Below are 17,118 nucleotides of genomic sequence, written 5' to 3'. Positions count from 1 at the left end.
AAATTCTTTTTACATAGACTCGTTTGCGCCAATGAGACCCAGCTCAACTGGCAATATTGAGACACCATAATTTTAACTTATGAGTTTGAACTCTATCAACGTGTGGAATGTTATTGTACTTTAATAATAGACGTCTTTCTACTTAAATAGTAGTTAGTGATTAAATATAATTATGTAATATTGATAATTAGTATATAATTGTTATAATTGTCAATTTTTGTTGGATATAAATATTTGATATTAATCGTTATTATAATCGATTTACTCAAGATATTATAGTCGATCGCTTTTACTTAAAAAAAAAAAAATAAATCCTTCACTCCGACTCAAATCATTCCAAAATGTAACTCTCAAGATCATCACTAAACCAAAGTATCATATCTTAGAATGTCTTCTCTGAATCTTATTGATTATATATGAACAATCTTATTGAATATGGGGACTCCAAGGGAATTCAGTGAAAAGAAAAGGTCACACATATAAATCAAGAAACCCAGACTACTCAGGCTTATAAGGATGAAGGATGCTTCATTTTCATGATATGAAACCTCAAAGCTAGAAAGAATCACTTCATTACAAGTAAACATACCAGGAGATATGTGCATTCGTTGTAGCGAACACGTTTTGCTGTGTGTGAACATGAGAGTACTGTACCGCTGTATAGTATTCAGTTTTTCTAACGAGTGTCGAATGAATCACAATGCTGCGAAGATGACAATCATGCCGGAGTCCTTCCCCATCACACAACTGTCTGGTCCAAGGACTAGTACCACAACCGGGTTCGGAACTATTGGCGAGATTGACAGTGCAATGGGTTTTTAACTGAAAGGAGCATTGTATAAGAACGTTTCAAGAACAATGTGGTTCAGAAGGCTTCAGAATAAGAAATCTTGTATCAGTTCATCTATTAGAGATGTCAGTATTCTTTTCCCAATCTCCACACCTTCCTCAAATGCTTCGCTTTCAAAGTCAGTCCATTTTCCATTCCTACAGCTCATGTCCTTGTCCACAAGCTCGTCCACCATTAGCTCCTCGATGTTTTTCCAACTTGATATTTCTCTATACAGTTCGTCGGCTAACTGTTGCTTCTTATGGAACAGTGTCATCTGTTTCGCCCAGACTTTTTGACTTCCGTTTAGGAGACATTCACACCTGACTTCCAGACATTCGCCAACACAATCATACAGTAACTTCCTCTGAATCTTGAAGTGCTCACCTATAGATTTTTTTGGTCCCAATTTTTTATTCTCTAACTGATGAAAGAAGTCAGGAGATATGACGGTGTGCACTCGTCCTACAGCAAACTCCTCCAGCATTAGATCTGCATTGCACAGTATATGTTCAATATACTGTAGTTCCCAGCAAAATGTATCGGTCGTGTCTGGCATATATAAGCTGGATTCAACAGTTTCAGATATATTCCTAACTGAGAATGATGAGGCTGTATCTGATATCTCCGCATCACCATCAGTTGAGTGGGATTTCCTAGTAGAGCTTTTCATCCCTTCATAGGATTCAAGTGATAAACATTGCATGCTACCTGAAATTTCGTATACTAGAATTAGAATGGAATGCAGCACAAGACGAATGCTACGAGATGCATGCTATTATCTAAGAGGAAACATTGATGAAACTGATGCTTACACCAATGATATGCTGAGAGCAGTTTTGTTTTGTTTTTTTTTTTCTTTCTTTTTTTTTCAATATATGAAGTCTTTTGCTAAGTATTATGGGTTATGATCCCAACTTAAATATGCTAACATTCTTCATGTAAATCAGTTTATTACCACAAGCAAATGCACCGAGAGAAAAATTAAACATTGGTAATTTACCTTCATTACTTCTGTCAACATCAAATGAGTCACAACTAGCCTCTGCAAAAGAAGGCAGACTAGAGACAGAACTGGACAGCAGCAAAGTATTATATTTCTGATAATCAATGTTGCCAGTACCATCCTCCTCCATGTGTTTTAGTTCCTGAAAATCAAGGGACGTGCACGCTATCAGTATGAATAGTGTTTGCATGAACCAAGACTTACCAATTCAAATAAAGTTGTCAAAGATCCCTGGGTGGGAGTATAACAAGAGAAGAGGTATAGCCATTGAACAAATGATTCTATGCTCAGAATCACCATTCAGGTGATCGGTATAAAGGAACAGAAGTTTGAAGAGTCATCTCTCTGAGATTATGTTAGCGGGCTGGTCACAGTTCTTCGCTTTTTTGAAACCTCTCCTAAACGTGTAGGAACAAAATTTTTTTAAGCTTCATTATCCCCAATCTCATCAATGCAAGCTTCAATTTCAGCCCACTTTTCCAACGACTCTAACCTATAAACAAGTAGTTTTTTATTTTTTCCCCACAATTTGCAGGATCTTCCTTATTGTGTTACACTTTGATGTTATATATGAATATGAGCTCAGATTGCCACGTCATAGACCAACATCCATAGCAGTAGGTTCAACCATAAACAAGGAGTACATAAGCTTAATACAGTCCCTGACCATGCTCACTTGTTATAAGAACAAATGGTTTATAATGCGGAGATGAAATTTTGAAGACAGTTTAGAGTCAAGAAGATACAGTCTTTCTATTCTATGATTTCTATATACAAATATTGCCGAAAGGCTCACGGTTTCAGTCCAAACACTTTCAGGTACCTGACAGTGTTTCTGTCCAGGGCCCTATAACTTATCGCTTTGAACACAAAGTTAATCATGTTTAGAGCACAATATTGTTTCAATTTCCATTTCCCATCTTAACCATGGTTAACAGAGTATTAGTTTAAGTAGGCCATTTTAGAATGCAAGAGCATGCACCTGACAAAAAAATCACTTGCGATGGCTCTTCTCAAATTAAATACACTGCATTCTAGTGTTTCTGGCTAACAGTATGAAACAGGGTTCTAGACCAATTGATTCAACATCGAAAATATTGAAATTGATTGTTTGATATGTAGGGTATGCTAGTAGTAAGCTATTGAGTCCAGTAACTAGGTTCACAGACCAGGCATCCACAACAGAAGATGTGTTCATCTTCCCCTCATGTCACTATATTTTACTGTGGAAAAATCTCAAGTAGTTACCCAAGAAGTAAATTCAGAGATTGCTAAATATTTAGGAATCATTTTTACATAGCAATATCCTGACTAGCCAAGAAGTAAATGGCCTGATTCTACTGGCCTACCAAGCTAAAATAATTTTGTCTTGTAAATTTCAAAAATTGAACAAACAACCAAAAGCTAGAGAACAAAGACTCATGAGTTACTTGAGCATGTGCTTCCTTGAAATTTGCAACACTGATTAATCCAGCACTCAACTCTAAAATCTAAGTCATTTAATAAGCCTATTGACCAAATAATTTATTCACATTATTACCATAAAGATAGAAAACACAACTAAAATGATGTGAATGTGACAAATGACACCAGAAATGAGAAAGTACCATAGAAGGTGAAGTACCTTGGCTTTTAACAAAAGAAAAGATGTACCTTGGTTTCTTTTTCAGGTTCGAGTCTATGATTATCAATAGACAGGGAATCACAGCAATTCTGGATTTCCTGTTTGCCTTTGCATATATCAAATGTGGGCGGCAAATTTGGTAGGCTGACAATAGGGCACACATTAACATAGCTGTCTGCGGAAGTAGAAAAAGAACCTGCTTCTGACAGGTCTTGCTGGGACAACTCAACCTTCGAAGTCAGTTGCCTTAGTTTTTGCTCCAAAAGAGCACTTAAATCCCCACCAATGACATTAGACCCTGAAGCGGATTCATGGGCAGAAGGATCGTAACTGGGAATCTCCAAGACTGTACCACATGCATTGGGTCCTGCTCCTGATTTTTTTATTGGAGATGTAAATGTGAATGACACGACATCCAAACTATTCTTCTTGTCAATCGTATCACATTCACAATCACCCACCGATGCAGGATTATATCTAACAGAATTTTCATCTTTCATCCCCAGCGGTTTTTGGGCAACACTTACATCCGACTGAATATTCCCATTGGTATTTAGTTTTTTCTTTGAAGGTCTCTTTGATCTAGATGATGTAGGCTCTTTTCCAGGATAAGCTGCCACTGTATTTGTCTTTCTTGACGTTATCCCATTATTGACAACAATCTTATCTACAGTCCTCTGTGCTCGTCCATAGATGTAATTGTTGGACAAACAGGGCTGTTTTACATCTTTTGTATGTGAATATGAAGGTTCATGATTTTCTCCATCTTTGATTGATGGACAATTCTGCTTCTGATGATTCGGCCTAGGCACCTTCGAAGGCTTTCTTGACAAACCTTGCTTCTCCACCATCCTTTGTGTATCTAGAAGATTGCTGCTGACATTGCTAGATTTGGCACTAAGATGTTCTTTTTGCTTCAGAGAGCTTTTTTTACCAACTGAATTCAATCCGTCTCTTTTCTGAATGTTGGCCTTAGCTTGAACTCCAAGCGACGCCGACTTTTCCTTATTCATTAATTTTTGAGAACCAATCCTTTTGGATTCTTCAAAATCCTTATATAGACAACTGTCTCCTGATAGGCCTTGACCCATGGTACTTGGTTGGTTCTTCACATTCCTAATGGAATTATGCTCTTTGCCCTTCTGGGATGCATCAGTTGGCCGGAATGATCTTTGTGCAGACTCCATCCTCTCCTTCAAATCCCGAACTCTAATTGGAACAGAGGAAGACCCAAGTGAAGGCAACTTGCCTGTAACAGTCGACCGTGGACTTTGCTCAATTATTTTAGCAGCCGCCTCAACTATGTAAGCTGCATTTTTAGGTGGGATGAATCCAGGACTCTTGATTGGAGATAAGAGCGGGTGTTGAGTAATGGAAATCGGCTTAGCAGATTTGGGGGGCAATACCTCTGTTTGAAACCTCTCAATTGGACGGTTGTGCACCTTCTGCAGCCTCAGGTCCAAAGAGTTCCTAGTAAATCCATCCAATTTACTTCTCACACTCTCAAAGATCACAACATCATGCTCGCTTTGAAATTCAGGAGCAGGTCTGAAGTAGTTAGCATCTCTGATTCTGAATGAGTGAGACTCAATGAAAGGGGTGAAACAAGGTTCAACAACATCTGTAGTCGGCAAGGAATCCAGTCCCATAAGCCGTGCCACAACCCCAGGCGCTTTTGTCCCATATTCAGACTCACCACAGACAGATGAAGCATAATGATAAACATTGTGACCTCTGGCATTTGGAGCAACTCCGTCTTCCAGCCCCTTCGTTCGAGCGTACAACAAACAGCACAATGGTGAGTACTAAGTATAACAAGTTAATGAAGCACTTGGCTTCGAAACTCAGAGGAGGAAATTCAAGATAAGCACCTGCTGAAGCCGCACAACTTCTGAATCCTGAAATTTTTCCTTCCCTTGGTTCAAATTCTCTGTAGCAAGAAGCCGCAAGTTATCTTAAACACTCGGAGAGTACGAGAAGCAAATGAAACACCACCAAAGGATGAAAACAGAAGGAAAAAAAGGACGTACCATGTAAATCAGATTTGCTTGAGAAGAGCTTCTTACGAGATTTGGCATTCCAATTGAACAACCGAAAAAAACCTCCCTTTACCTCTAGTTTTTCAACCTCCATTTTACTCCCTTGTGCTCAAAACACTTAACATAAAGAGAATCAAGTGACATCCATCAGCAGCAATATAAAAGATCTCCGAGCTTTTTCCACTCAAGAACTTCACAAATTCAAATTTGAAAATATAAAATGAAAACCATTGATAATTTAGCAAACAAAAAGAAAAGAAACAAAATCTCGACTTACAATTCAAAAACTCCAACACTAATCGTCTCATACAACAAAATGAATATATAAATGTAACAAAAATTCCTAATTGCTAGATAATATCTGTGATCACAGAAATATAGCATAGCCCATCAAACCATATTGCTCAAACTGAAAACCATTTCCCATAAATCTTTAAATTCAGGAACACACAAACACAAAAACGAATTCAATAAACACGCAAAACCAAATGGTCAAGGCGCCAGTACTCACTAGTAATCATCCAAACCCATCACTGTACACACCATTATACATCATTTTTCCAGGCATTTAGGCACGTCTACGTCCAAATATTGCACATAATATAGCTACAGCGAAATGGGCAGGCCTCAAAATTTTAAAAAGAAGAAATACATAAACACACACACACACACACCTGAAAACGCTCATATTCAAAATCTGTGCATGCCAAGAAGACTCCTCCGAAGCGCCATTCTTTCTTCAACTTAGACAGTGATAGGGTACTAAAATGCGAGTGCAGGATGGGTTTTTTGAATTTTGATCGGTAATTAGTAGCAGTCCGGTGTGTGAGGACAAAAAGAAAAAGCTCTGAGAGTGTCTGTGTGTGAGAGAGAGAGAAGTTTGAATAAAAACTATAAAAGAGAATTGATTGGAGTGAGATGCTTGGAACAGTGGAAGCATACATGTCACGAGGCTCACGACAATGGAGAGATCAAACCTCTCCAAATCGCCGAATCAAACGTTTTTCGTTATTTATTTTTTAAATCGTAATTTTAAATTTAAAGTAAAATCGCACAATACTATTGATTTGATTTTAATTTAAAATTTAAATTACCACAAAAAATCGAATCACACTATTAAATATATAATTATTTTTTTAAATTATATATATATATAATAATTTGATAAAATAACTATTTTTTTGGAAGAATATCATATTCGAATTATATAATCTCAAAATTCATATATTATCAAATACGCACATTACAGAGCTCATTTTCGGAGAATTTATATTTGGACTTAATATTTAATTTTTTAAGTCCATTCAAGTTTTAAGCCGATATAATGATCGTCTTAATTTTTCATTCATTTTTTTTTCCCCCTTTTCCTCTTCTCTCTTTTCTCTCTTACCGTTCTCTTTTTTCTGTCTTTTCGTCTTTTATCTTTGTTATCTCTGAAATCGATCGTCGGCCTTTGTTGAATTAATATATATATATATATGATCTTATATTTTGATCTACTTAAAGTTGTAGATAGTATTGGTGGCCTGATGCGTAATGTTGATTTTTTTTTTTTTTTTGCTACATACAAACACTTGTTCCATTTATTGAATTTATTAATTTTTGTTAATCTCAACGTCTTATTTTATTATAAGTATTAAAACCTCACAAAATTGCACAATTTTAAAAATTATTTTATAAAATTGCCAATGACAATTCGATTTAAAAATAGGTTTAAAAAAATCAAAACTGCACCGTGAAAGCCCATAGAAAAATCATATCACAAATTTATGGAAATGGAAATTTTCGTAATTGGTAAATTTATAATCATGAGTGTTCGAGTTGCACGAATACGAATAGATGATCTATTTCTTCTAGTATTTTTATTTTTTATTTATTATATATTTTTTAATTTAAAAAATTAATTTATCGAATTAGTATTTGAATTTGAATATATCAATCGAACTCGAATCTTAATAATAATAATAATAATAATAGAAAAAGAAATTTACCAAAATTTTAATTGCGGAAACATTCAATTCTGTTTCTTTATTATTGATGGAGAAAGTATGTGAAAATCCCACCATATTTATGGATGAGAATTCAAAGTATAATAAATAATTTGGAATTTTTGAGTCGGTTACCTCTTGTGGGCCTCCAATTTAAATTTTCATTTATTATTGTTTTTATATTTAAATAAATTACGATCACTTTTTTTAAAATTTGATATAATTATAAATAGTTTTTTGTATTTAAAAATTATTAATAGTCTTTTAATATTGAATAAAATTATGTAATTCTTAAACAGGTGTCTGAAAATGTCTACTTTGGTCTTGCTGTACTTTCTAAAAAAAATGAAAAATTATTAAGGAAAAAATCGACAATGCAAAATTTCCTTCTTGTTTTTCTAGTCTAGGAAAAAAATAAAAAAAATTAAGTAGAGTTTATTTCACATTTCATAAGGACACTTTGGTCAGTTCACCACAGAAAATGAATAAAAAACCTAACATAATAGGCTAATTGTTGGATGGGACATTAAAATCACGGGATACTAATAATTTTTCAAAATACGAGAAATTATTTGTTCTTTTATCGAACCTCGAAGGAGATTGTCGTAATTTACCCTTTGTAATTAGAAATATGATCTATTTTGATGTCGGATAATTAAGAGCTAGATACAAATGTAAAAAAAAATGATACAAAATGAGTAATGAGTTATAAGACAATTTAATATTAATATGTGTAACTGATCAATAACTACTCGATATGTGTGTTTTTAATATATTTCTTTAATTGAAATCAAATAAAAGAAAAATTAAATAAATAATTGATCAAGAATGATAAAATATATTAAATTTGAATATACATGAATAAAAATTAATCGATATAACTAATTAATTAAAGAAATGAATTACGAAAGAGAAAAGCATAATAAGGGTATTTTAGTCATTTCTCATCTTGCCTACCAAAAATAATTTTTCTTAATCCTTGAGTCTTAATATATAGTATAGAAGTATTTTAATTACTCTGGTTTACGAAGAGTTATCAATTTTACTTAATTAATTTTTAATACATTGATTATATGTACAAAATGGACAATTTTAATTGTAATTGACTTGTCAATAGGTAATTATATCTAATTAATACCTACTATCAAAGTAGAATAATATTCCACACGTTGATGGGATCCGAATCCATAACCTTAGAGTCAAATATATATAACCAACCAATAATTACTATTAAAATCAACCAATATTCGGACATTGGTAGGGCTTAAAGATATGATCTTGTGTTCTTGGCATATGGAATTTTGCACTAAATTAGGTCTCGTTGGTGCGAGAATTTATCATTATATTTGATTTTATTTTTAACTTATTTTGATGTGTTTTATGAGGATAGAGAGGAGGAAAATAAAGATAAATAAGTATGTGTTAGAGATAGTGTGTATGTTTAGATTTGTTTTTGGAGATAATATAAAATAAGAATGGTATGTTTGATGTTGTTTAGTAGGAGACAAAAACTACTGTTCATTGTCAAATCATGTCTATTTTATATATATTTATATATATGTATGAGTATTATATAATTTTTTTAGTTATAAGGCCTATAGTTAGTGTAATCTTATTTTGATGAAAAATAATGAGGCACTGTTTCAAAATATTTTAAAACTCCATCAAAATTTTCAAAACAAATCAAGGTAAACATTGTCCATATTTTGACCCATCTTAAAAACGAAGCAACATTAAAACCAAACATTATCTATATATTTCTTATAAGAAACGCGTGAAAAAACACATGTACATCACAATCTACCCACAAAACATTGACAAAAAAGTTAGGGGACGACGTCGTCCGATCAATCAAAGAAAATTCTTTTGTGCCTTTGATTAAGGCTTGTAAAGAAACACATGTTATGCATGTTTTTCTAGTCAAATTTTGCGTCTTTATTCCAACTCTGGTTCTTCTTGTCGCACAAATATGATATACTTATCATGTAATTGATCATTTTTTTTTTTAAATTTTACATTAATTACACGAGAAATGTAAACATTTGGAATATTAGTATAAAGTTTGTATGACTTTGAACTCAACCACTTCAAGCTATTTTTAGGCCAAATTATAGTTAATTATTACGAGACTTGACATAATTGTAAAAAATTATAAATATTTTTTTATTGATTGAGAAATTATAAATACCTCACTTGATTTCAACGTTCATCGAATGATGCTTTCATTAAATTTTCGTTCAATTTTTATGATAAACTAACCAAAATGTTATTTTGAATTATAAATTTATACTTATGTATTTTTATAACTTTTTAAAATATTTTTATGGACTAATATTTCTTATAGATTATTTATTTTATCACATTTTGTTAGATAATTTTTTATTTTTTAAATATTTTAATAAGAGTAAAATAGTAATTAATGTTCACTCCACCATCTAAGGACTACATAATTATTTTTCATTTAAAAAAATATAATTTTTTAATTAATAAAAAAGTATTTATAATTATATTAAAATCTAGAAGAGATAGACGTAATTTACCCAAATAAAGTTCTCGGCATATCATATCGATGATCTCCACAATCAAATCAAAACAGACAAAAGAGATGTACTGTAAGTCTGTAATGACTATGTATTGCAAATTAGGTCTTGTTGCGAGTATTTTGCAGTGCCCTATTGCGAGCGGCCTTGTTTACTTTGATTTTATATGAGCATTATTAAATATTATAATTTTATTTTGAAAAGGTGTCTCGTTGTTCGAAATCACTATAGGATGTTTGCCTATATCATAGGCCCTTAAACGAGGGGCTTGAGACGGGTATATCCTGATTCCCACAAACAATGCCAAATAATGTGCTTGCGATTCGATAGGTGCCCATTGTGTGTGGTATTGTTCATTCTGATTTTGTATGAATCTCACACAAGAAATTTTAGAACTTATAAGCCACTCAAATTCATTGTGCGCAAGTAATATGGGCACTTGCGTATATCATCGCAAATTGGATTGGAGGAGCTTAATGTACACGGCTTATAGGCTCTTAAACTTCCTTTCTTACATAATAACTGTCTCCATATGATATCAACTAGGGTTAATTGTGCCCATGTAGTAATGTTTCATTGCTGTCGGGAGTGGCTGTAATGTTGGTTGTAGTAAAGACGTTTTTTCAGATCAAAATTATAACATTTCAACCACAACAATCGACGATACCTAACAGACGATGGCAAATTCATAGCAAAAGCAACGGACAAAAGTATCATCTTTTACTACGGAGCTCTGCTTATTCCAATAAATTAACTTTTACTACGACCGTTTGCTGCAGCAATAAAAGTAAAATATAATTTTATATTTTTTACGATAATTATCCCGACAATTTTTTCAATATTATTATTTCTGATATTTACAGTTTTATTTAATTGAAACTATTCTTATATACAATTAGAATTTGTACCAACATTGAATGACACAATTAGTTAATCAACATATTACTAACATATATTATAAACTAATAAGTTAACGTGACAAAAAGTACAATATTCAAATTCCAACATGAACAAACATACCAACAACTAAATAATTGTGTAAGTATCAGTCAAGCTGTAAACATTACCCAATTCTTAACCATGTCATAGTCAATCCAAAAGGTCAAAGTTGCATGCAAAAGCCCAATATATACATGCGGGAGACAAAAAGTAGCTTCTCGAGCACCTTCTTTCACATCTCCATGACCTGAAATATAGCCATAAAAACCAAATAAATAGAAGTAAAACGAAAAAATACACGATATTTAATATTGAAATGAAAGAAACAGTTTCATACATTCACAAACTCCCAGAAGACACATTTCTTATAGCTTCTCCAATGGTATTGACATTTTCACTCGCTCGCATTAACTTCTCGTTATGAATGAATACTTTCTCAATATACACCTTCACAAATCCATGTGGAACTCCCTCTTGGTCACTTATACCAACAACAACACCTTCGGCAATTATTTTTTTTGGGTATTTGATGACAAAATAAATAAACCCGTGCCCTAGTCTGCAATTAAAATGATTCAATAATAATTTGATCATCTTTAGGAGCGAGCTTGATGCACCTGGAACCTATGTATTGATCGTGAGAAGTGTCGGAATTATACATATATATGTGTATATACATATATTAATAAAATAGATTTAATTACTTACTTGAGTTGTCGTTGACAAAATATGAGAGAGTGTAGGTAGACGACTTATGAGCCCTTCCAGCTAATTAGCTATTCTAAGAGCAATCTGAAAGGAATCAAAGGACGCCGGCCTCGTCAATCAATTTTTCTATCTCTCCGGCTTATGTTTTTTTCAGGATTTTTGATTTTGCTACGAACATATTGTGTAACTAAATCTTTTTTTTGATTCAAGGAAAATGTTGAACCCAATTGTTATGTTTTGAGATCTTGGTTTTAATCCAATTTTATTGAGTATTTCTTGTCTTGATTTACATCTTATGGAATGATTAACATTGATAGATTTGACAATTCGATTTGATATTAATTGTTCTACTGCTATCCATGAGTTCAGTGATCTGTAATTGTCATGAATAAGTGGTACAAGTAGCAAGCAAATCAATTGTGTACTTCGCAGGATTTATTTATAGGGACAACTATCTCAATTGTTTAATTTAGGTTCAACTGTTTTCACTGATGCAAATGCTATATATTATTGAATTGATATGGAACATTATCGTGCCCAGTCATGAGATAATAAGTTTTGACTTAGATGCTTGGGTCAAGTCAATTGCAATAGGAAAACAGGAATTCACTATGGCTATCCTAATAAATTTCAAGATTGAATGTTTGATTGTGAAATTAATCTTATGGGATCAATGATTAACATAACGATTGGGTGATACATTCCCTTGCGGGTCGGAACCCTTCTCTATTGATTTCTTCCTAATAATTTATTTTTTACCTTTTACTATATTTATGTTAATTAGTAGTTAATTATTATTCAAATCCCCCTAATTTGGTTACCGCACCTGAACTGAGAAATTAATTCGTAGTTCTCTAGGCATTCGACCTGGTTCCACTTCTGCTACAATTATAGAATCAATATTTAATTTTGACGGCTTCGACAATCAGTCAAATACCTTGCCTTAAAATATTCTATTAAAATTTAGATTAGGCTGTTGCATGATTCTCCAACCTTGTTTGGCAAGTAATGCTAGATTAAATGCTCTAAGGTCCCGAAAACCTAAACCCTTTGCTGTGGCATAATTTCTCCCATGAAGACCAATGGATCTTATCTTTATAAAAAAAAAAAAAATATGCAAGCAATTCTTCTGTGATATTATAAATAAGTAAATTATTATCTTATGAAAAATATAGTAATTTACATCCCTATACTTTTTAAAATACAATAATTTACCCTCACTGTGTATTAAATGAAGCAACTTACCTCTTTAGATAGAAAGGTAAATTGCTTTATTTTAAAAAGTACGGAAAGATAAATTACTATTTTTTAAAGATATGGAAAGTCCAAACTTCGGAAAATTGTTGCTGTAATTAATACTTATGCTGATATACCCCAAGTTAGCTATTTAATTTTGCAATGACGTCCCATTATTTTTTGTAACTCATTACATTACATTTTATAACTCCAAAAAAAATGTGAGAAATGTAATTTTAGTCAGATCTCTGTTAAGTTTTGAAGAGAATTAAGGTTGTTTTTGATGAAATTAAGTACTGAAACTAAAATTATAATTTTTTTGAAATTATGGGATGCAATAATGTGATGAGTTCAAAAATAAGACCTAAATTGTAAAAAAACTAATTTATAGAACGTAAAATGTAATTTTTTCGCCCAAATTCATGAGATGACCCAAAATTTGGTGTCAGATAATAACTTACAAGAGAGAAAAAAAAAAAAAAAGGTAAAAGAATAGCAACTTTAACATTTTAAATGATCTTACGAAGGCTTGAGGCCAAACTTGTAACATAATATTTTTATTTTGAGAAAAGATAGATTTACTATTCTTAATATTTGTTGGTAATTGAAATTATATTCTATGTGTTTTTTTTCTAATGCAACGCAATTTGAATTGGACTGATACATTAAGATAGTTTTCGTGTTTGATTGAACACCCTCTAGTGGCTCCTTTTGTCCCCAGTCGCTTGATCACTGATAATGTGTTTTTCGCTTATGAGCTTAACCACTTTCTCTTTCATAAACACTGGGGCAAGTTGGTCATGTGTTTTTAAAGCTTGATATTAATAAAGCATATGACCGAGTGGAATTGGATTTTCTTTAGAGTGTATTACTTAGACTAGGTCTTGACTCGAAATTTGTTGAATTAATTATGCTTTGTGTTATCACGGTGATTTACTCTTTTATGCTTAACGGTGAACAGTTTAGATTTGTGCGTCCTAATCGGGGTATCCGACAAGGGGACCCTCTAACTCCATATTTGTTCTTATTTTGTGCAGAGGCATTTAGTAACCTGGTGCATCGAGTTGAGAGGCGGGGGGGAACTCCAAGGTGTGGCAGTCGCTCAACATGCCCCCCATATTTCTCACTTGCTGTTTTCAGATGATACATTAATCTTATGTCAAGCTAGTGAGGAAGTGCTGGGGTGCATCAAGAGGATTCTCGAGCAATTGGAGCAAGCTTTCTGGCTAAAGATCAACTTGGACAAGTCGGCAGGTGCTCAACAAAAATATGCCGTGGGCCACCTTATGTCCCTTGCTACTATTCTTGATGTCTAGGTGGTGGCGAAACACGCAAAGGGGAGATCCAATGGCGAGGTGTTTGAGGAGATGAAGGAGCGAATGTAGAAATGTCTGCAGGGTTGGGCAACGAAGCAGTTGTCCTAAGCCGAGGGGATGGTCCTCATCAAGACGGTCCTGCAAGCGCTGCCGACCTATTTGAGGAGTTGTTTTGAACTACCTAGTTCCCTCATTAAAGAGATGGAAGGGATATTGGTCAATCTCTTTTGGCACGATGGAGGTGAAGGTAAGGTCCACTGGATCGCGTGGGATCGTTTGTTTAATAGGACGAAGGAGCACGGCCTGCGCTTCCAGAGAATGAGGGAGTATAGCATCACAATGCGAGCTAAGCTTGCTTGGCGTGTTGTGATGTAACGAACAATATCCTGCATCAAGTGCTCAGGCAGAGGTATTTTCCAAACGCAACTTTCTTTGAGGCGAGACTAGGGGGCTCCCCTTCTTTCACATGGCGATCCCTACTCCGAACAAGGGATCTACTGATTGTGGGGACCCGCTGGAGTGCCCAGGATGGGACATCTGTGTCGATTATCGGAGTTCCTTGATTGCCACGGCCTCATACGTTCCAACTTGTCTTCCCACCACAATTGCTCTCAGGTAATACTAAGGTCGCAGATCTTATTGCAGGTGGGGGCTGGAATTAGGCTCTGATCAATGAGGATTTAGGAGAAGTTGACGCCTCTGGTATTCTGTCTATCCCATTGCCTGAACAGCCCGGTAGGAATGAGATCGTTTGGCACTATGAGCGTAAGGGAATTGTCCAAGACTGGTCTTTCCTTTGGGGGGCATGAATAAATTACTGCAAAATAAAATTTCATACAATATTTATCACATATATATTCCTGTATTAAGTATGTCTCCATCATAACTTTGCACATAATATAAAATCATATTATTATATAAATATATATACATAGAGAGAGAGAGAGAGAGAGAGAGAGAAGTCACTAATTAGCGAACACAACTGTATTATCCAAGGTTGAGTTCATTATTTTCTACTAAACCTAGCCACAAACCCTTACTTAACCCAATTAAAATAAAACCAAGTAAAGAAAAAGAAAAGCAATGGAAAATAAACAAACAAATAGAATAATGATAGTAATAAATAACATTAATTTCCCATGCAAAATATTTATGAAAAAAAGACCCAGAAATATTTTGGAATTTACTATCTTTTTTTTTAAAAAAAAATAATAATTTCCACCACCTAGAATCCATGCACGATCTTGGAGCACGTCCTCTTCATCCAACTCAACCCTTTTCTAAAAGAATCCTTCACTTTCCCTTCAGCCGCATACAATTTATACTTGGCTATCCTTTTCTTCCTCTTCAGCTCCTCTCGGCCGCCGTGCCACGGCCGTGACGTTCTTGGATTCCTTGTAGAAGGATGAGAATCGGGTCCATGCGCGTACGTTTTACGAGCACCACCACCGCTCCCTGCCTCTGTCGGCCCACTGTGGTTGCTCCGCTCGTACATTTCCATGTTCCCCCCTTCTCTCCGCCCTCCTCCCTCCCTCTCTCTCTCTCTCTCTCTATATATATATATATGTATAGTTATAGAGAGAGAAGGGATGGAAGGATGTTTGAAGGATTCTTGGCTTTATATGTGTATGATGGATGCTTTTTCCAACTCTTGTTTGTACGTACTTCTTATTTTCTTTGGAGTTGTTTTCTTTGTTGATATGATCATCGATCGATGGTTGAAGGTAATGAGAGGTGGGGCGGGAATTTCTCCGAAGACTATGACTAGATTGAAATGATAAATACATAAATCGATGATGTTTCGCCTATGTTGTACAGAATTGTCTGAACAAAATAGGAGATTTAATTTTTTATTTTATATTCTATCAATACATTATTGACCTTTCATATAGAGAAGAAAAGGACGATTGCGAATTTAAATATCTGTGTTGTGTATAGACATAATCATAACTAGCGATTGAAACATACTCAATATCCGTGCATAATCTAAATTTATATTATATATATATTTGAATGAAAAAGAAGAAAGATAAATACCTGATCAAAATTAATAAAATAAATTAAGTATATATATGAATGAGAACTTATTGATTAAATCAATTGATAAATCAAATTGATTTTCTGTGAAAGAAACGATTATAATTAAGGGCATTTTAAACAATCCATGATGTTTTGCGGACAATTGTAGTTATTATTAAGATGTCCCCCTTAATAAATAGTACTAGCATACTAACTATTATTTTAGTTTTGACTTGTTTCGGAAAACGTTCCAGAAGTTGATGGACGAGTGCCCCCAGCCGCCTTCAACCACTGCCTCGTGCAGTAGCCTGAGCAACATGAGAAGGAGTTGTGTGTTGAGGCTGCATGAAGACGGAAGAGGGGCCAAGTCTTCGACCTGTGCTCTAAGGCACACACAACGCAAGCCTCCCACCCACGGGTTCACTGTTGATGTTTATCAATCTGTCTTAGAGCTCTAATCTCAATAAGGACATTGAGGACATCAAGACGATCCTAAGCCAGTCCTGTCGATTCCATTAGCAATTAAGGGAAGATGCATCACACAACTCCTTGTACGTTTGAGGATGTTTTTTAGCTGATTTTACCTTATTTTTTGACATTTTTAACTAAAATACTCTCATGCTGTCTATATATTTTGTATGTAGTTCTTACTTGTTCTGAGTGATTCTTTTTGCATTTTCATCTATCTAAAAAATAAAATACTTTATAAATATATTTACTAAGAAGTATAAAATATATATATAATTTTTTGAAATTTTATAATTTAAATTAAAATGACAATATAAAAATTAATACAATAAGTTCATTTTTCAAATTTAAAATATCTTAACAAATATAATGTTAATAATTATAAAAGTTATATGTTATTAATATT

General features: G+C 33.8%; 1 protein-coding gene across 2 annotated transcripts; it reads right to left on the bottom strand.

The window, feature by feature from the left end:
- Positions 1 to 342: 342 nt before the first annotated feature.
- On the bottom strand, positions 343 to 6,444 carry LOC105172410 (uncharacterized). Of its 2 annotated transcripts, none has more exons than XM_088885580.1 (6): positions 6,173 to 6,444; positions 5,490 to 5,689; positions 5,331 to 5,389; positions 3,489 to 5,225; positions 1,833 to 1,977; positions 343 to 1,540 (listed from the first exon to the last, which is right to left on the bottom strand). In XM_088885580.1, the coding sequence occupies exons 2-6, from the start codon at positions 5,590 to 5,592 to the stop codon at positions 876 to 878; spliced, it is 2,709 nt and encodes a 902-aa protein (XP_088741706.1). In that variant the 5' UTR covers positions 5,593 to 5,689; positions 6,173 to 6,444; the 3' UTR covers positions 343 to 875. The 2 variants fall into 2 exon arrangements, with proteins under 2 accessions (XP_088741706.1, XP_011092112.1); XM_011093810.3 differs by having other exon boundaries at positions 5,490 to 5,615.
- Positions 6,445 to 17,118: the final 10,674 nt, after the last annotated feature.

The sequence above is a fragment of the Sesamum indicum genome, linkage group LG10 (genome assembly GCF_026168435.1).
Source record: "Sesamum indicum cultivar Baizhima isolate 11 linkage group LG10, ASM2616843v1, whole genome shotgun sequence".
In the NCBI taxonomy this organism is placed as follows: Eukaryota; Viridiplantae; Streptophyta; class Magnoliopsida; order Lamiales; family Pedaliaceae; genus Sesamum; species Sesamum indicum.
Note: the sequence above shows the minus strand (reverse complement) of the source record. Positions and strands in the feature narration are given on the sequence as shown.